Below are 21730 nucleotides of genomic sequence, written 5' to 3' on the forward strand. Positions count from 1 at the left end.
TTTGTACCGGGAATCGAACTCAGGACCTTGCGCTTGCCAGGTAGGCGCTTATGCCACTGAGCTATATCCCTGGCCCTGTCACCAATTTTTCAAAAAACCTAAACATCTTCAGGAGCTATTTCTGAAAAAGCACCAAGTAATATTCAAGAGAGGAGAGCTAAAGAGTCTTTATAACTTCAACATATTTTAGGTACTCTTCAGAAAGTCTAATTTCTTTTTAAGTACTAAGTATTGAACCCAGGACTCTGTGCAAACTAGGCAAGGCCTCTATCATACAGCTATACCCTCAGACCCCCTTCTTTTTTTTGAGATGGAGTTGCTACATTGTCCAGGGCGGTCTCAAACTCAGGAGCTGCAGTGATCCTCCTGCCTTACCCCTCTGAGTAGCTGAACCATAAGCATGTGCCATTGTGCCCAGCTTGAGAAAAATCTAATTTCTGATGGGAAATATGTTCCAGCACACATGTCATGACCTAAATAATCAATACTAAGGTTGAAAAACTAAATATGGAAGTCAGGCGAAACAGATAACTCTTATAATTAAGTAAATTAAATCTGAGACCAGAGTCATTTAACAGACTGTGTCTTGGTTTCCATAAGCTGTTTCCAGTAGAGTGAGCACTCGTGAATGAATCTTTGAAAAATGTTCAAGCCAAGTTTCCAGAAAGCTACCACAGTGCAGTGCAGACCAGGCACCCAGTGCTGTCTGGCACAGGGGGGTGGAGAGCCTCTGCAAGGCACTGAACACCGGAGTCTCTTACCATCTGGAAGACCACCCTGTTCTGTTCTTTTTCACAGGTACGGAAGACTACTCGATCATCAGGGGCAACAAAGTCCACTGTGCTGAGCACCTCTGCAAGAAAATACAAACAGATGGACCACACAATTCTCAACCTCACCTAAACTCTGGAAACACAGTAAAACCATAACCTTGAAAGGAACAAAGGGGTTAGACATGTATACCATTCTTAAAAGCATTCTTAAAAGTATGCAAATGGGAGGCTTTTCAGGTGCTAAGGGTGTTCTATCTCCTGACCTGAATGATGGCTGTTCCTTTTACAATTATTTGCTACTCTGCATGTTTGTGCACTTCTGAATGGCTGTTAACATTTTACAATTTTTAAAATGCTGAATTGCCTTTGTAGTGTTGCATACTTGAAATCTCAGCACTCTGAGAGGCTGAGGCAGGAGGATTACAAGTTTGAACCTATTATAGGCACTTGTGCAACTTAGCAAAAGGGCTGGGGATGTAGTTCATACAAAGTCCTGGGTTCAATTCCCAGTTCCTAAACAAGTAAATAAATAAATACATAAATAAATAAATTTAGTCCAAGTACTGCAAAAAAAACCCCAAACCTAACAACAACAAAAACTGGAAAAAATATACATATATGAAACTTCGTGTTGCAATTTTGATCCAAATTATCCCAGATGGCACTCTGAGGTTTAGTACCTCATTTCTAATTATTTATAGTATGCCAAGTACTTGGAATAGAAGTTTACTACATTTCAATCAAGTTTTACTATTTTAGTCACTGCTGCATATATGGAAATTCAACTATTCATTAAAATGTATTTATAACTCCTAAGTCAATACTTGTGGTTTTTAAAGTCATTTACGGACAGGCACAAAAGTGGCTTGAAATTAGAGTCACCTTATGTCCACATTTCCAGCTGAAGTCAAACAAGGTGATGCTCCTTTTGTTTCAGCTCTCATACTGTATAGTATAAAAAGCACATACTGTGTGTTTTTTGCTCATCTTGCTGTGTAAAATAACTCCAAGAAGCCAAGCATGGTGCACATGTCTATAATCCTAGCAGTCTGAGAGGCCTCAGGCAGGAGTATTATAAATTCAAGCTCAGCCTTGGTGACATGGTGATGTAGCAAGACCCTGTCTCAAATTTTTAAAAAAAATTTAAAAGGGCTTGGGATGTAGGTCAGTGCAAAAGACTGGGTTTAATCCCTAATACTGGAAAAATAAGTAAATAAATAAAACAAAATAAAATGGTTCCAAGAAGAGTACTGAAGCACTGTCCTGTGCTCCTAAACACAAGAAAGCTGTGATTAGCTTTACAGGCAAAATATTTGAATTAGATAAACTTTGCTTAAGCATGAGATTATAGTGCTATTGGCAATGAGTTCAATGTTTTTTTTTTTTTTTTTGGTTTTTGGTTTTTTTTTCTGGTACCAGGAATCGAACTCACAACCTCGCACTTGCCAGGCAGGCACTGTGCCGCTGAGCTAAATCCCCAGCTCCTTCAATGTTAATAAATTAATGGTATACATTAAATAATTCATCTAGAACATATGATTGGCCCTGGGCTTAATTCCCACCACCAAAATAAATAAGTACCATGTCTTGGAGCAAAACCACACATAAAGTAATGTTATATACTGTTCTAGAAATGAAAGCATTACCAGAGGCTTGCAAGGACCTAATCCTGTATTCCCCCTTGGGTCAGTCAGTTCAGTACTCATAAGTTCAGTATTCTCAGCAACTTTATAGAACATAACTACTACAAATAACAAAAATAAACTGTATCTCATTGGCCCTTCCTAACAAAGCTCTGTAATTGGTACTATCATTATTAACTTTCAAAGGTAACTACTATATGAGGAGAACCAACATGGTAGATGAGTGAATATGCCTACCTTGAATGCTATTCTTAGAAATGTACATATGGGGACTGTTTGTTTGTTTATTTGTTTTAGTACTGGAGAGTGACCCCAGAATCTTTGCCCTGAGCTACATACTTAGCTATTTTTATTGATTTGTTTTGAAGCACTGTCTCCCTACCTTGCCTAGGCAGGCCTCAAACTTATGATCCTCCTGCCTCAGCTTCCCACAGTGCTGCACTACCATCCCTAGCTACAAAAGAGATCTTTAAAACACGTAAAGCACGTCCATAAAGGGAAGCCATAATTATCTTCTAAGCATGGAGTAGATTAGAAGGCTAAAAAGGGTCGGGTAAAGGCAAAGACGTGTTGGGAGAGGTAATCAAAGTGATCCCTAACAGAGAGCTGAGATTCTGAAGAATCACAAAAGCATGCTGTGTTTCTAATGCAGCTTTATAACAGCAAAATATTGGAAACCTCTGTTAAAGCACTAGTGAAAACAATTCCAACAAAGCCATGTAAAGGTACTGACATGGAAAAATGTCCTAGTAGAAAGTCAATGAAGGCCAGGTTGAGTCTCCAGGTACCCAGGGAACTGAGGCAGGAGGATCACAAGTGCAAGGCAAGCATGGGCAACTTAGTAAGACTCTATGTTAAAATAAAAAGGGCTGGGGGTGTAGCACAGCCCTCCTGAGTTCAAACCCCCAGTGCCCTGCCCCTCTACAAAAATGTAAGTGGGAAAATCACATGTTCCACATGATCTCATGGGAGGAGGGGGGATATGTGCATTATTCATGTCATATCTGTAGGGAAATATACATTCTTCTTCTTCGTGATTACCTGTTTAAATGTGGGGTTGTAGAAGACTTCATTTTCTAGATTATATAGACCTGTAATACTCAATTTTTCCTGACATACACAAAAACATAAATTTAAAACAGAAAAAATTAAACTATAATATTTTGAGTATAATTACATTTTAGTATAATTAATCTTATACTAAGGTTTTGTGAACATACAGACACAAGAGGTATGCTCTAAAAATATGATGTTCAAATTTTTTTAAAAATTTAAGGTCAGAGACACATTGTCAATAATTCCCCTCAAAATACCTCCCCCTACACACACACACTTTAAACACACTTATCCCACTGTTATTGTCGGAAGCAGTTTTGGAAATTCTTTTGTGAGTATCTTCAGTTGTGCTATCACAGCTGCTTCAATGTCTGGAATCAATTCAAACTATCTGCCTCTCATGGTCTTGGTGACTTTGGGAAAGAGCCAGAACTTGTGGAGCACCGAGATCCAGTGCTAGATCCAGTGAATAAGGTGGATAAAGACACACCATAATGTTTTTAGGAGGCTGCTTTTCTGTTGGAACTGGGCAGCAACATTTTTGATCATACTTTGTAAAGATACTCATGAAAGTACTTTTAGAACTTCAGACAGTGGCAAGAACAAGGGATAAGTGTGTTTGAAGTGACAGGGAGTATTTTAAGAGTGATTAATGGCAATGTGTCTTTTACTGTAATAAATGGTTGCTTTTTTTTTTTTTTTACTTAAACACACTAGTAATTCTTGATCACCAAAACCCTAATCAAAGCCGAATCAATAAAGCTAAGCAACATCACAATTCAACACAACCACTGCCATTTGCACAGAGCTTATGTTGTACAAAGTACTTACTGGTATTTTGTTTTATTTGATTCTCACTCCAACTCTATGACTGAAGTATAGCAAGGTTTATGATTTTCATTTTACTCATAAGAAAATGAGGTACAGAGGTTATATGATTTGCCCAAAGTCACACACTGTTAAGGTTTAGTTCTAGAATGCTCCCCAGGGTAAAAAGAATTAAGATGTGGTATGTACACATATCAGTTCCTCATGATGCATGTAATCATTACATACTACAAACATGTACTAATAAAAATTTTTTTTTTTAAATATCAAATGAAAAGAATAGAATGTCCTCCAAAAGCCTCGTGCTCAGAGGCAAGGCTTTGGAAGGTGATTGGGTCATGGGGGCTCTACACTCATCAGTGGATTGCCCACCCATGAGTCCATAGCAGGCTTGTTAGGAGTTGGGTCCTGGTCAGAGGTGGGTCACTGGGGGAGTATATCTTCCTCCCCAGTTCCTCCTTTCTCTCTCTGCTTCCTGGCTGTCATGGGCTGTGCAGCTGTTCTTCACCTAGGTCCTTCCTCCACGCTATTTCTGCATTGGAACCTGCTCACCAGATTGAAACTATTGAAACTGAACCAAAATAAACCTCTCCTCCTCTAAGTTGTGGGTGTTGGACATTTTGTCCCAGTGGCAGGAAGGTGACTAAAACACAAAGCTACTAAGTGAGTGAGATCCAATGCTGAAGCCATCCTCCCTCCAAGGATCCTAGAGTCTATGCAACAGGACCATTTCTATGCCAGCAAGCCAAAGAGAGGAGGCATTCTTAGCGTGCTTCACATCTAACTTTTTGTGGACAGCAATGACTGCCCTCAAGACAGCATGTAATCTATACAATGTCACTATATAGCCAGGTAGGGGCAATGGTAGGACTGCTTGAGTCAGATGGGACACACATACAATCCTGGGGCCAAGACTGCACTCACCATTGACAACTCTCTTGCACTGAAGCATCTTGAGGTCAATCAGCTCCTGCAGAGGAATCAGAAGATACTCATCAGCCCTGGACATTTGACCCTGGGTGAGGAGGAGGATCTTCATGGCTAGTGATGGGTAATGGCTGGCCAGTCACCTCACTATCAACAACAAACCATGGCATTTGGAACATGGTGTGTGGTGTTCTCTACCCAAGTGTGGTAAAAAGGGGTCCAGAGGTCTGGTTGACGGCCGTGGCGGAGGAGCGGGTCTGAGCAAACTCAGACTCATCATGTCCTCGGCAGACCAAGTGAGCCACCCCACCCAAGTTGTCCTGCTCTGACCTCTTACTTCCACACACACACCGCCCCCGCCCCCCCTCAATAGTACCACCTCCAAACCACGCCCCTAGCCTGCCTCTATTGCCACGCCTCTAGCCTGCTCTATAAAAAGCCTGATACTTCCACAATAAAACAGATCTGTGCCATCAGCTTGGTCCCCGGTGTCTCCTTTTCACCGTGTCGCCACTTACCACGGGCCCAGGTCCCTCGACCCGAGAGGTTCAACCTCACCCAAGCATGATAAGTAGAGCTCTGACTGACATAACCTTAATTAGCTGGTCTTCCTGGGGACCTTGGAGATGTTTCATGTCAAGAAAGAATGACCCACTCAGAGCCAGGGAAAAGAAAACTTCTCAGGATGTGGGTACCAGGACATTTTCTTCACTTACTAGTCTCAGCTCAAGCCACACCCACAAAAAACCACCTCAATCCCTAGGTGTTGTAGTCAGGGTTTACAAGGAAAACAATACAGGACACATAATTATAGGATTATTTTATAATATAGTCACCCAAAGAATCAAGTTCAAAAGAGGGCAAGAAATCTATCCACACACTAAAGACCCAAAGAATCCAGCTGAGGTCCTGGATCCCATGGTGATGCCCTGCATGAGCTCAGCTGAAGACCTGGAGCCCATAACAATGCCTCCTATGAGTCCAACTGGAGGCTAAGAGCCCACAACAGTCTCATGCATTCACGGATCTGTACTGGGAAGGCCCAAAGGTCAGTGGTGGAATCTAGAAAGTCTGCGCCAGTGGGATGAAGGATCTGTGCCAGCAGGCTGAGGGATCTGCACTGGAGCCAGGAAGGGACACTCAGAGTAACAACCAGAGCTCCCCTGAAAAGTACCACAGCCATCCTCAGCAACAATGAGGTCTCAAGCTCCTCTGACAATGAGAACAGCCGAGTTCACATCAGGAAAACCAACACGACAAGCTTCTCCAGAACACTGAGAGAAGTGCACCATCTTCCCCTCTGGAATCAGGAAGTAATGCTCAAAACAAGGACCAGAGCTCCCCCAAAGTGAACCATAGCCATTCTCAGTGACAACAAGGTCCTGAGCTCCTTTGACAGTGAGAACAGCTAGCTTTTCATATCAGGAAAGCCAGCAAGACAAGCTCCTCCAGGAGAACCAGCAGCCCCAGGGGAACCAACAGCTCCCAACGGCTTCACTTTTCCCTCTCCAGTTCTGCCTCTTATGCTGCCAACAACAATCCTCAGGTGGGCCTCCCACACCCAGCACCACGCTGATTCAATTCACTAGTTGTCAATCCACTACACTGGGCAAAGGGCAGGCAGTAAAAGACTCTCAGGACAGTACTGAGACCAGGAAACAGATTTATGGGAAAGAGGATTTGGGACAGAAAAAAAAAGAAGAGAAAGTCTATCCAACATGGCTCACCCTGTATAAACAAAAGAGCAAGCACCTCGACTCTGGAGATATTCAAACAGACTCAGGAGAAAATGGAAGAGGGGTTCTTCAAAATCAGAATAATAAAAATAAAGAGAACGCGTATGTGTCCTGGAGGACTGAGATGCTCTTAACCCTTAGAGACAACACTGCTCTGTTTTGTTCAGTAATCGTGTCAGCAGATGTGGAAGCCAAGTCAGAAGAGCCAAGAACCTGTCACGCTGCCCAGAAGCTTCTGTCCAGGGACTCTTAGTGTCCAGAGGAAGACAGGAGACTCTCACCCACAACACTCATCCTCATACTGACTCCCCATGAGCCTCAGCAAGTTACAACCCCAGCCAGGTGGACTCAATGACCCAACTTTCACATGGACTCTCAGGGATAACATGGCCAAAGGGCTCCTATGGCACCCATGGGGCTCTTTTCAGTAAATTCACTATCTAGTTTAATGCATGTCCAACGTGTGTCTGTGACTATTCTTTCCATGCAGTACTCAAATAACTGAGCATCTTGTGTCCATTAGGCCTGACCAGACACACAGTGTAGATACGTGATGGGCATCCGAGTCCCAAGAATCATATAGCAAACCAACTCAGAGTGCCTGTAACCACTTGTCTTAGTTAAAAGAGTAAGCACAATGGCAAGTGGGAAATGTTGAATGGCTTGTTCTCAAAAAGGAAGCTCATTAGCTAAGCTGTGCTTCAGCAGGGATACAAGCGGGATAAAGCACGGCAAGACCCAGAGCAATGATTGGGAAATTCATTGGTTGTGACATAGAAATCGCTAGATAATTATTAGCTGACCATTAAGCTAACCAAGCAGAGACTTCATTGGTCACAATAACAAAAACTACAGACTTTACAAAATTAGATCAGAATAGTCACTAAACAACCAACCAACCCTTCCTTGGGTGGGAGAAGAACCTGATTTCCAGAGTTGCCACATCCTACTATTTATATTGTTGTTTTCAACAACAATAACAAATTATGAGACATGAAAAAAAAACCACCAAAGAAATATGGCCCACATATAGGGAAAAAAATGTAAGTAGTGCCTTAGTAGATATGCACTAGTTAAGTAGTGCCTTAGTAGATATACTTAGTAGATATACACTAGTTAAATCAACTACCTAAAATAAGTTAGAAAACAAAAACATGTCTTAAGAACAGAAGGAGCCAGCCAGGTATGGTGGTACACGACCACCCATGTCCCAGCTACTCAAGAGGCATAGGCAGGAAGATCTTGAGTTTGAGGCCAGCTTCGGCAATTTAGCAGGGCTCTGTCTCAGAGTAGAATAAAATGAGGGGCTGGAACATAGCTCAGTGCTCTATGGATCGAATCTCCAGTACCACCAAAATAAAACACAAAAAGAAAACCCTAAGGAATTATATAAGAACAATGTATTCCCCTCCAAGAAATGAATAAAGAAATAGGAGTTATTTTAAAAGAATCAAATAAAAACTCTGAAGTTTAAAAATATAATAATTGCAGTAAAAAAATTCAGTAGAGTAGGCTGAAGAAAATAATCAGCAAATTGAAGTCAATTGGGATTATCCAAATTAAACACCAGAAAGAGGTTATTTGTTTTTCTTTGCTGTGACACCCCTCTTAGCCATGATGTTCCGCATCACTACCGGCCCAGAAACAATGGAACCAAGTAACTATGGGCTGAAACCTCTGCAAGTAAATTGGGGAACAGTGACTCGCACTCTCTGCTGCCTTTTCCAGTGGTACCGGAAAGCCCACAGGAAGTGACTGACACTCTAGCAACCACCACCGCCACTGCAGGCAGCCGTGGGCTCTGCCTGGTGATGGTGACAGGCGTTGGAACTGACTGCCATATCTCAGACTGAAAAGACATCATTCAGCTATTAAATTTGCTTATGAGGTCTCCAGAAAGAAAGAAAAAAGAAATACTGGAAAGAAAAAAAATGAAGAAAAACAAACAGCATCAGAGATCTGTGGGACACGATTAAGCATACAAATATATGCATAATACAGTAGAAGTCCCCCAAGATAGGAGAAAGATATTTGAAAAAATAATGGCAGAAACTTCCCCAAATTTGATGAAAAATATTGTTTATATACCCAAGAAACTCAACAAACTCCAAGTAGAATATATTCGGAGATCCACAACTATACACATCAAAATAAAAGTCAAAAGGAGAAAGGTTTTTTTTTTTCTTTTTCTTTTTCTTTTTTGTGGTACTGGGGATTGAACTTAGGGCCTGTGCATGCTAGGCAAGCACTCTACCACTGTAAAGTTTGTTTGTTTGTGCTTGTTTTTGGTACTAGGAATCTAACTCAGGACCTTGTGCTTGCCAGGTAGGAGCTTGTGCTGCTGAGCTATATCACCAGCCTAAGCATTCTACCACTGAACTACATCTCTAGCCCTTTTTTTTTTTTTTTTTGAGACAGGGTCTTGCTGTGTAGTTCAGGCTGCCCTTGAACTACACAGCCCAGTCTGGCCTTGAACCCATGACGATTCTCCTACCTCGGCTCCCTGAGCACTGGGATTACAGGCGTATGTCCAGCAAAAAGAGAGAGGGTTTTTAGCTGGTTTGTTTTTTGTGGTACTGGGAATTAAACCCAGGGCCTTTGCACTGAGCTACATTCTTAGCCTCCCCACTATTTTTTTTTTTTTTCTGTTTCTTGAGACAGGGTTTCAGTGAGTTGCTCAGCCTGGCCTTGAACTTGTGATCCTCTCACCTTAGCCTTCTGAGTAGATGGGATTACAGGCAGGTAGCACCATGAGCAGCTGGGTTTCTTTTTGATGTGGTGGAAATGTCTCAAAGTTGACGGTAATGACCGATAAAAACTCTATAAATTTACCAAAAGACCTTGATCAACACACTTAAAGTTGGTGAATTGCATAAAGGAATTTGAACCATATGCCAGTAAAGGTATTTTTTCAAAATGTTACGAAGCCTAGCATGATGGAGCATGCCTGTAACCTCAGCACTCAGGAGGCTGAGAAAGGAGAAGCATGAGTTCAAGGCCAGCCTGGGATACATACACAGAAAGTTCAAGGCTAGCCTATACCATAAGACTTCGTCTTAAAAAACAGACAAACAAATGCTAAGATGAATTGGGTCAATGACAAAACTAGAATATGGAAGGTAGATTAGAAGAGGTATGTACATCAATTTTAAATTTATGGAAGCTGATAGCTGTATGATAGTTCTACAGGAAAATGATCTTATTCTTAGATGACATCAAAAAAGAGTGAATGAAGCCAGGCATGGTGACTCAATCCTACAATCCCAGCACTCTGGAGGCTGAAGCAGAAGGGACACCATGAGTTCAAGGCCAACCTGGGCTACATAGTTCAAGGCCAGCCTGAACTGCATTGTGAGACCCTGTCTCAAAAAACCAAAATAAATAAATAAACAAATAAATGGGGAATGAGACACCACAATGTGCGAAACTTACTCTCAAATAGTGAAGAAAAAAAATCAGGGGCTGGGGATTTAGCTCAGCAGCAAAAGCGCCTGCCTGGCAAGCGCAAGGTCGTGAGTTCGGTTCCCGGTACCGGAGAAAAACCAAAAAAAAAAAAAAAAGAAAAAAAATCAGAGCACACATATTATAAAACAAATCACGTGAAATGTTGAGTGTTGGTCAATCTGGATAAAGGGCATGTAGATATCCCTTATCTATTTCTGCAACTTCTGTAAATCTGAAATTATTTCTTTTAAAATTTTTTTAGAAACCGTCCATTCTAGACAAAGATGACATACAAATGGTCATGAAGCGTATGAAAAGATATTCAACATCACTAATCACCAGAGAAATAAACCACAATAAGACATATCTCATACCCTCATGTAGTGTGGGTACTACTACAGAGACACAAAATAATTGTTGAGGATATAAAGAAATTGGAATCCTTGCACACTGTTGGAAATTGTAAGATGGTATACCCATTATAGGAAAAGAGACACAGATGCTTTAGAAAATTAAAAATTTAAAAAAAAATTAAAAATAAAGCGAGGTATGGTAGCACATTCCTGTAATTCCAGCAGGTGGGAGGCTGAGGCAGGAAGATCTTCATGAGTTTGAGGACAGCCTGGGCTATATAGTAAGTTCAAGGCCAGCATAAACTATATAATGAAACTTTGTCTCAAAAACATCATAAGAGGAAGAAGCAACACAAATGTTCACTGATGGATGAGTGGATAAACAAATGTGGTACACACATACAATGAATTATTATTCAGTCTTAAAGGAAGAAAATCCTGGCACACGTTGCAACATGCATGAGCTTTTAGAGTTTACTAAGTGAAATATGCCCATCACAAAATGTCAAATAATGTATGGTTCCATTATTGAAGATGCAGAAGTAGTCCAATTCACAGAAACAGAAAATGGGCCATTATCAGGGGCTGAGGGGAAGCGAAATGAGAAACTGCTATTTAATGAGTAAAATTTTAATTTTTCAAGATGAAAAAGTTTCAGAGATCTGTTTCACAGATGTGAATATACTTAACACCATGGGGAATGCACATTTAAAAATGGTTAACGTAATGGTTAAGATGGTAAATCTTACAGTTGTTTTTGTTTCACCACGAACAAAATTTTTATTGTGGTGGTAATAGCACAGGGGGATAAGCCTAGGGCCTTGCACATGCTAAATAAGCCCTTCACCACTGACCTGCACCCTCAGCCCAGAAAAAACTTTTTTTTGTTGTTTTTTTGAGACAAGGTCTCACTATGTAGTGCAGGCTGATCTTGAACTCACTTATGTAACCCAGGCTGGCCTTGAACTCATGGCAAGTCTCCTGCTTCAGCCTCCCATGGGTTGGGATTACATGTGTGCACCACCATGCCCAGCCAGAAAAAAACTTCTTAAAAAAATCACTCATTACGGTGCTCTGGGCCTTTTTGGAACACATCACCTTCTCCTTTGAGCCTATTTATTAAAAGGTTTAAGTCTAACAGGATGATATCCCTCCACAGTAGGGGCCACTGAAGTCTCACTGTTATAAAAAGGAATACAAATGTAATTTCTAGGGCACACCTAGACAATTTATAGAGCAGACCCCGGTGACAAAGAACCACTGCTCCTTTACTTCTGCTGACAGGGCAGAAGGTGTTGTGCAGCCAAGGAAGTGCCGGTGTGTCTAATATGCCCCTACATTCAGTGCAAGGTAAATAGGTTGGTTTGATTACCTAAACCCTCAGACGGGCCACCTCTGAATTCACCCAGAAAACATCCAGGCAGCAGGTACCAGAATATATTGGTCTGCAGAGCAAGTCTGGATCCACCAGGGGGCACCAGGCACCACACTACAGTATGTGATACGCAGTCCTCAAGGCAGTCCGCAGTCACTTAGGCAAGCCAAATGGGCCTATCTTCCTGCCCACTCTGCTTGCTCTCCCAGGGGCTAGGGCTGGCTAGAAGGGACTCCCACAGAGACCCCTTTATTTGTTCCTAAGCCATCTGAACTCTCAGAGTGAAGCCCCTCAAACAATTCTAAAGTGTTCAGTATTTCCTCTGTTCCAAACTTGAGGAACAAGTTTTACTGAAATAAAGGATTGGTCACTGTTACTAGGAAAACGAAGCTTTGGCCAATTAGAAGGGCCACATACTGAGGTCATCACCTCAGTATGGCTTTAACTTCCAAAGGGTTTGAAACAACCCTCAGAATGCTCAAGGAATGAGCAGATGGAAGGTTGAAACCTCACAGCACAGCTCTGCATCCCATGGCAGTTCTGCTCCCACTGTGCAGCCCTGACGCCCACGGCTGTCACAAAAGCACGGCTGTCCAGAGCAGGCCCTGGGCTGCAAGAACCATCGCCCTCTTTCATCCTAGTGCTGCACTGCACATCCTTCCCAGAAAAAAACAAACAAACAACAACAACAAAAAAAAACACTTTCTGAGGTCTCCGGAAAAGTGAAAGCCAAGGGGGTAAATATGGTAATGTAGCCACTACCACCTTTTCAACTTTAGCAAACCCTAGAACCTTGACCCAGAGCAGGTTTGCTGACAGCTCTAAAGCTCTAAAGCTTTTACCACCACTTGATCTAACAGATGGGACGAGCAGGATGGCCACGGTATGGGCAGAAATGAATCATCAGCACTCAGTGGACCAAGTCTCACTGTAGTGAAGACAAAGGATTAGGGAGAGAAGGCACATCAGAGTAAGCAGTCAGTGCAGACCACACGCAAAGCACAAATAGAGAGGACAGGGACACCGTTTACCCTGAGCCTTGCGACCATGAAGAGTGCAGCTGGACAGAGATGGAACTGGACAGCAGGGAAGAAGCCGGGAACTTCACCTCAAGTCTGAGTCACCCTGCAGGACCCTATTGGTAAACAGGGACTAAGTGCATGGGGAATTAATGTGTAGTTCTCTGTTACTAATCTGTGGGAGGTGGGGGGGATTCACCTTAGGCAAAGTAAGGTAACAGCTGTCTAAATCCTTGAGGATTTGATCATTTCTGTCTCCAGTCCTCAGGCTGTGTGAGCCAAAGATTCCTCAATTCCTCCTCCCATTCCCCTTCCAAATTCAAATTCTGCAGATCAAGCACTGTGCTGGTCAGGAGAGACTACACCTAACCCTCAGCAGAACATCCAGAGGCCAGATAGGATGAATAATGCTCTCGTGTTCTAGGGGCTGGCCCCCGGCAACAGGTTCCTTCCCTCCAAGGGCATGTTCTAGGAGCCTGGACTAACAGCTCATACTTTTTTTTACAAACTACTTAGGAATTAGGACTTGGATCTCTGTCATTTTGAACTCACAAATCTGCATCTGTGGGCTGGGGAGGTAGTTCCATATAAACACAAAAGAGAGAGAGAGAGAAAGGAGAGAAAGAGTGAGAAAAAGAGAGAGAGAAAGAGAGAGAGAAAGAGAGAAAGAGGGGGAGAGGGAGAGAAATAAGAAAGAGAAGAAGAAAGTCAGCCCCTTTTTCTACTTCTTATCTTTGGAAAATACTCTCTCTCTCTACCTCCACTTCACCTTGCTGCCACCCTAGAAAGCTCTGCCCTACCCTGTTGTGGGCACTAGCATGCCAGTCCCCAGCCATGGATATACCACCTGGCAGGCTTCCTGGCTTTTCTTCCCAGAAGGCTGAAATCAGCATCACTTTGGACAGCCAGCTGCCAGGCAAACTTCCCAGTCTCCAGTGTCCATGGAAACAAGAACAGAACACCCTGCTTTCCTCAAGACTGTGCCCCTCCCTGCCACTTTCCATTCCAACAGAAAACTGGCTTGCTACAAGTCTGTCAGCATGAAACCCTTGGCTTCCCGCCCATCCATCATTTTCCTATATACCCTTTACTGATTTTCCCCGCCAGGCAACATCTTATACCACTGTAATACATTATCACAGCCAGCACACTGACACTGACATACCTAAGGCACAGAACAGTTCTATCACAAGGACTCCTCATGTTGCCCTTTTACTGTCACAGTCACCTCTCTGCCCCACCTCTACCCTTAGCAGCTTTTTTGTTTTTGTTTGAGACAGGGTCTCACACCATGTAGTTCAGGCTGGCTTTGAACCCACTACGAGCCCAGGCTGGCCTCAAATTCACAGTGATCCTCCTGCCTCTGCTTCAGCCTTAGTCACTTTTAAAGATGGAAATACCAGGGCTGGGGTACAACTCAATAGTAGAGCATTTGCCTGTATGCTCAAGGCCCTGGGTTTGATGCCCCTACACTGCAAAAAAAGGGAAAAATGAAAAAAAGATGGCAATATTAAAAGTACTAGGGTAGGTTCTTGAACTTCTCATACTCGCTAGGGAATATATCAAAATTGGGGTCTGAGGTAAGCTCCCCAGGTAATTCTGCTGCAAGCTCAAATGAAAGCTACTGCTCGCACTCCCTCACTATTTATATCAGGGACTCCTATAATTCTGTTTTTCTTTACAGATTTTTCCAAACCTGGGATACAGACCTAACACTCCCCAGAGCATGGGCTGAGTACACCTACTGGTCCACTAGCTTCTACCACCAAAAACTCCTTTAGCTACTGTGGTGGATTCACAACTGGTGGTCAACTTATAATGACCAGCTGAACTGTAAGTGTGGTGCTGGGAGTGGGAGGCCCACCTGAGCATTGTTGCCAGCAGAATAAGAGGCAGAACTGAAGAAGAAAGAAGACTGCTGGGAGCTGGTAGAAGCTGTAAGGAGCTATTGGTTCTCTTGCAGGAGCTCATCATGCTGGCTTTCCCGATGAACTTGGCTGTTTTCATCTTCCAAGGAGCTCAGGACCTTGTCACTGAGAATGGCTATGGTTCACTTTGGGGGAGCTCTGGTCCTCACTTTGAGCATCGCTTCCTGGCTCCGGAGAGGAAGATGGTACACTGCCAGTCTCCTGGAGGAGCATGTCTCGTTGGCTTTCCTGAGGGGAACTCGGCTGTCCTGATCATCAGAGGAGCTCGGGACCTCACTGTTGCTGAGGATGGCTGTGGTACATTTCGGGGGAGCTCTGGTTCTTACTTTGAGAGACACTTCCTGGCTCCAGTGTAGATCCCTCAGCCTGCTAGCACAGATCCTTCATCCTGCTGGCACAAGCTTTCTAGATTCCACCACTGACATTTGCCTGGACTAACAGCTCATACTTTTCTTTACAAACTACTTAAGAATTAGGACTTGGATCTGTCATTTGAACTCACAAATCTGCATCTGTGGGCTGGGGAGGTAGTTCCATATAAACTAGAGTTTATATGGTCCAAAACCTTTGGGCCTTCCCAGCACAGATCTGTGAAACAGGCCTGCGTGAGACATTGTCCTGGGCTCTGGACCTCCAGTTGGACTCGTGGGAGGCATTGTTACAGGCTCCCAGTCTTCAGCTGGACTCATGCAGGACATTATCATGGGATCAAGGCCCTCAGCTAGATTCTTGATCTACAGTGTGTGGACAGATTTCCTGCACTTTTTTTTTTTTTTTCCAGTACTGGGAATCGAACTCACGACCTTGCGCTTGCCAGGCAGCCGCTGTGCCACTGAGCTAAATCCCCAGCCCCTCCTGCACTCTCTTGTATATGATTCTTTGGGTGACTGTTATAAATAATCTTATAAAATATGTGCCCTGTATTATATTGTTCCCCCTTGCAAAAACCCCAAACCATGACAGCTACCAAAATCAACCTCATCCAACTTAAAGAAGTTAACATTGAATCTGGTCCTTTTCCTCTTTTTTTAAGCTCTGAGTTTATTCACAGATGACCTAGGGAGAGGGCAATGGCCCAACAGGATACTCATCTACCCACCTGGCCCAGTGTGAGCCAGAACACATCTGCACTCCCCAGGCTGCTAGTCCTCAGCAGATCCTAAACAACTCAGTGTCATGCACACTCATCCCCTTGTGCCCTCAGTGAGCACACAGAAGGGGAGTTCCTGCTCACCTTCCCACCTCCTGACCACCGCTGCACCCAAGCGGGGAGGCTGCGCTTGTGGGAAAACCCTCCCAGAAAAACAGCAGTCCTTACCTCACAGTAAACAATGTCCGCGCCATAGTCCAGGGCCAGCAGCCGCATTGGGAGAGTCCCAACCCGAACCATAGGGGCTAAAATGAGTTTGTTCTGGTAGCACAGAGAAAGGTTATTCACGATCATTCCTCCTCTGCTACGTCTAAAGAAAGAGAAAACATGGGTCAGACAGTCAAGAGGAGAAAGTCCTTCTGTCATCCATGGCAGGCATTCCTTCTTCCTGTCAATGCCCATTTGCTTTCCTTTTCTTTGATCATAAAAAGTACGCATGCTCAGTCATTTGTGTAGCCATAGCCACCTAGAGCCGAGTCTGTGCCAGCTACTAGGGATACACTAGAGAACAAAATAGATAAAAAGAAATCCTGCTCAGTAGAGCTTTCAGTCTAGTGAGGGAATACAGGCAAAAGAAAATAAGCATAACAAATAAGTAATGATACAGTAGGTTTGGAAAACCTTGCCTGGCTGGGTTGCAATTTTAAACAGAGAAGTCAAGGGAAGTTCAGTAGTAATTTCCATGTGTGTGTGTGTCCCAGGGCTTCATGCATGCTAAACACACACTCTACCATGGGGCTGTACCCTCAGCCCCAGAAGACAACACTTAAGCAAAGATTTGAATTAGCAAAGTTAGTATCTATAGAAGAATGCATAGCAGAGGCCCTAAGGCAGGAGTTTATTTGGAGTATTGGAGGAATAGCAAGGAAGCCAATATGACTGCAACACAGAAAGCAGAAGAGAGTAATAGAAGACAGAGTAACAGATATACAATGTAACAGCAGCAGGAAGATAAGAGAAAGTGATCAAGTCACACAGGGCCTTGCAGGACACTCAAAAGACTTTGGTGCGTCTGCATGAGCCAGTAAAGTATTCTCAGTGGAGGAGAAGCATGATTTTTTTTTTTTTTTACACAGTAAAAAAATATTTTTACATGTTTTTACACAGTAGACTGACTGCTGGGTTAACCGGAGACTATGGGGAGCAAGGGTAGATGCCGGGAGAGCAGCTAGACGGCAGTGAGAAGTGGTGGTTCAGACCAGGGAGCTGCAGTGAAGATGGTAAAAGGTGGTCAGATCCTAGGTATACTCTGAAGGGACAGCCAATGGGAATGAAAAGAAGAAAACCAAAACCCCATGCTCCACTAAGTACTGGTGATATTTATTTATTCTAACTAAATGTCTCCTCTAAAAAGTCACAAAGCTATCCAAGTACACTCTGCTCAGTTACAGATAGTGCCCCCCACTTGCTTATCACTCCTCAGTCTACTCCAGCCCTGCCTTTATCTCTGGTTCACTCTGCTTCACTCTGCTTCACTCTGCTTCAATCTGCCAGAACTGCTCTGACCAAAGACATCAATTAGTACCTCAATGTTGTTCAATCTACTAGATACTTATCTGTCCTTATAACAGCACAGTGACACAGTGACTTCCCTCTTCTGTTGTTTTCTTCTTATTTGTTTTTATTTTTTGAGACAGGGTCTCGCTATGCAGTTCAGGCTATCCTTAAACTCCCTATGTAGCCCAGGTTGGCCTCAAACTCACAGCGATCCTCCTGCCTCAGCCTCCCAAGTGCTGGGATTACAGGAGTGCACCACCACAAACGGCTCACTTTTAATTTTTATAATGTCTTTAATACCAAAGTGCTTAATTTATATCTATGATTCTCAAGCCTAGCTACATACTAACGTGAAGTAGAGAAGTTTCAAAAAACACCAGTTTCCAGAGATAGGGGTATAGCTCAGTGGTAGAACACCTGCCTAGACTTGGGTCCAATCCTGGGACAACGGCAGTAGAGGAAATGTTGGAATTTCCAGACCTTATCCTAAACCAACGTCACAGAATAGGGATTTTGCCAATTTTCTTTGTATTTTAATAGTACCTGACAATGTGTGGTACTCAGAAAACTTTTTTTGTTTTTAGACACAGGGTCTCGCTACGTAGTCTAGGCTGTCCTTGAACTCACTGTGGAGGCTAGGCTGGCTTCAAACTTGTGGCGATCTTTCTGCCTCAGCCTCCTGAGTGCGAGGATTACAGGTATGTGCCACCATGTCCAGTTAGAAAACATTTGTTGAATGAATGAATGAACAACTATATCATAATTAGCTGAAATCCAAGGAACATACCAAACTCCTGCTCCCAGGAGCTCTTTTTCCCCCCTTTTTGCAAGAAATAAACCTTTCCAATCTCTAAAGTGCTAACAATAAACCATGGGTCTCAATAACAATTAGAAATTACTCAACATGTGCTGTGAATAGGAAGAGAGGCTGTAGGCAATGTCTGATGTTATAACAAAAAATGAAGGGTAATGAGCAGAGGCAGGCTCAGATGAGCTCCAATCCCTATGACATTCTGAGGTAATCACATTATAAGGCCTGGAGCATAATGAGAAAGCAGCTATATTTTATTAAACAGTTACCTTGCCCCAAGTATTTGAACAAAACCCAAATGTACATGCATACCTATGTATTATTCTTTTCTTCTAAGTCCTTCAGTGTATCTGTTCTGGATCAGTACAAAGTAATTCTGGCTTTATATATCTGAAAAACAGTGATATATTTAGATGGATAGAAACTATCAGGTCAGGTATTCAAGGAACCATTTTTGAAAACAAAAAGAAACATTATAGCATAGAATCATAACATCATAGAGTAACTCTTTTTTGTTGTTGTTTTTTGAGACAAGGTCTTGCTATGTAGGTCAGGATGGCCATGAACTCTCCTGCTTCAGCCTCCCGAGTGCTAAGGTTACAGAAGCATGCTACTGTACTGGCTTGGGTACCCCCTTATATCAACAACCCTCGATCATATCACTGACCCTTGGCTATTTAGCCTTTACTGAACTTTTAAGTGACAGAAAATTCAACATTCTCAAGATAGATATGGGCAATTTTAATTGCTATAGTAATTCTTGATATCAAATTCAGCATCTGCAACCCTATCACTCATGGGTTCTTGCTCTGCCTTCAAGAATGGTACACCCCACAGTCTACTTCATCCATTTTCCACTTGGCATAATCCCCAAACAAATGACATGTTTTTTCTAAATGTGTCTTCTCCAGCTTCACCTTCTTGATTCACTTCTTTTAGGGATGCCAGGTTACTTAAGCCCAAGGATATGACTAGCAATAGCCACAGATTCTGAGTATGGAGCAGGGCCAATGCAAGAGTTTAGAAAACACGTTTGTATAAAGAGACAGCACGTGCAGTAACCTCAGCCTCTCTTCCACCTTCATCTTCTATTCAGGTTTCTCAAAAATACACTAAGCCACTCCTCGTTTAACAACCAAGTTCAGTTCCAGCAACTAAGTCATTAAGATGAATTGCTGGCTAAACAGGAACCATACATAGTATGTACATTACACGATTCAGAACCAAGAAATGGTCAGAGAAGACTCCAGCTTGATGATTTTGTTTTTACTTACCTAACTCTTACACACACTACTGTAATATATAACAGAAACAGAATACAAAACTACAGTACTGTACAGTATAACCACCAAAATTACAGTACTGTATAAACAAGGTACACTGTACCAAAAAAAGACATTGAGGTTCTATCAACAAGATGTAAAGAATGGTACCAAAAAAAAAGCAGTGGTTGTAAGTCCAAGCAGTGGTCTGAACAGTGCACCTCAGTTGTAAGTCCAAACAATTATTAAACAGGCAGGTCTTTCAACAAGGAATGTCTGTACTGCTGTTTGAGGCTAGATTATTCTTTGTTGTGAGAAGGCTGTCCGGAGCATTGTGACGCTGAGTAGCATTCCTGACCTCCACCAACTACATGCCCATAGCTCTTGCCCCGATGAGACAACTAAAAATGTCTTGTCATTTTCAAATGTGGAAGGGAGAAGCAAAATCACCCTCACTTTAGAACCACTACTCTATCCAATGACTCTGTTCACCCATCACCACACAAAACTCTCTCCTCTTCTGGTTTAACTGGTAACTCTGCAAAAACAAATTCTACTTGTGTATTACAATGGTATTTGAAATTGTAAAAGTTTTAATCTTTTTAATGGTACAGTCATCTTTATGTGTCTGCGGGTTTGGTTCCAGAAACCCCACAGATACCAAAATCAGAGGTTACTCAAGTTCCTTAGTATAAAATAGCATACAACCTCCATACATCCACCCACATACTTTGAATCAAATCTAGATGACTTATAATACCTAATACAATGTAAATGTTATATAAATAGTTGTTATGCTGTACTTTTAGGGAATATAGGACAAGAAAAAAAGTGTGCATGTTCAGAACTCACTTTTTTTTTCCTTTGTGGTGCTGGAGTTCAAACTCAGGTACTTGCACATGCTAGGCAAGTACTCTACTACTGAGCTAAATATTTTCAATTACGATTGATTGAAACCACAAAGATTGAAGCCCAAAGTGTGGACAGGGAGAGTCAACTGTATTTGATGAAAATAAAGCACTTTCTCCAGATGTTAAAAATCTCCCACGTAATCAAGCCAAAACATTTACCTTCTCTTCCACCACAGGCATTTCAGACTACAGGAAAGATCTGACACTCATTTTTCAGATCTGTTCAAAAAGTATGAATCATGTAGTTCTGTTTGTTTTCTATAATTTGTTTTGTTTTGTTTTTGTTTTTTCTTCCGGTACCAAGAATCGAACTCACGACCTTGCGCTTGCTAGGCAGGCTCTTTGCCGCTGAGCTAAATCCTCAGCCCCTGTTTTCTACAATTTGAACATCGGAATTCAGGTCAAATATTCTGCTTGACCAGGGCTAAATAAACCACATCTCCGATCACTTCATAGATGTAACAGAACCCTTACCGAGCACTGCGATGCTTTTATTACTACCTTAGCAATTTAGGTATCTGAGAAACCACTGGAGGCGAGCGGGCCGCAAGAATGGTGGGTTCAGAACAAGAAGCCAAGAAGGGTGACAAGGAAGCAGAGAGTGAAACCGGGCTGGGGGGAAAAAAATGTGTAAAGAAGCGATGACACCGCTTAAAAGAAAGTCTGACGAGCTTACGTCCCAATTCAGCCAGGGAATAAACTAAAAGCTACCACCTTGCGCTGGTACAGAGTTCAGATTTACAAGACCGGCCCCTTGTCTCATTCCCTAGCCTCTACCATTCATTCAGACTCTCAGTAAACATGTATTACCAGTACTTGAACGAAATCTACACTGGGGAAAACGCTGCCGCACCTCGCAATCTCGGAGTTCACAGGGGGAGACTGGCACTAAACCGACTATTGCAGAGGCAAAGCGGACGACAAAGGAGAATCGTAGGGACGAAGAACACAGTAGTCAGAAGCCACCCGCACGCCTGGTCCACTGGGCCAGGGGCCGCTGCCGCCTCGTACTGCCAG

General features: G+C 42.7%; 1 protein-coding gene across 6 annotated transcripts in view; it reads right to left on the bottom strand.

Moving 5' to 3' along the window:
• Dus2 (dihydrouridine synthase 2) overlaps positions 1-21730 on the bottom strand; it is a 45973-nt gene that overhangs the window by 24069 nt on the left and 174 nt on the right. For 3 of the 6 annotated variants that reach the window (XM_013503874.1, XM_013503876.1, XM_005403588.2), the window contains exons 2-5: positions 18853-18930; positions 16401-16542; positions 5225-5270; positions 762-853 (exon numbers count right to left, since the gene is read on the bottom strand). In XM_013503874.1, the coding sequence (XP_013359328.1) occupies positions 762-853; positions 5225-5270; positions 16401-16526 (264 nt within the window). In that variant the 5' untranslated portion in view covers positions 16527-16542; positions 18853-18930. Of the gene's footprint in view, positions 1-761; positions 854-3457; positions 3527-5224; positions 5271-14001; positions 14088-16400; positions 16543-18852; positions 18931-21730 lie in introns of those variants that run through there. The other 3 variants (XM_013503878.1, XM_013503877.1, XM_013503875.1) reach the window with 2 other exon arrangements.

This window comes from Chinchilla lanigera, unplaced genomic scaffold (genome assembly GCF_000276665.1).
Source record: "Chinchilla lanigera isolate Chin_1 unplaced genomic scaffold, ChiLan1.0 scaffold00083, whole genome shotgun sequence".
Classification (NCBI taxonomy): domain Eukaryota; kingdom Metazoa; phylum Chordata; class Mammalia; order Rodentia; family Chinchillidae; genus Chinchilla; species Chinchilla lanigera.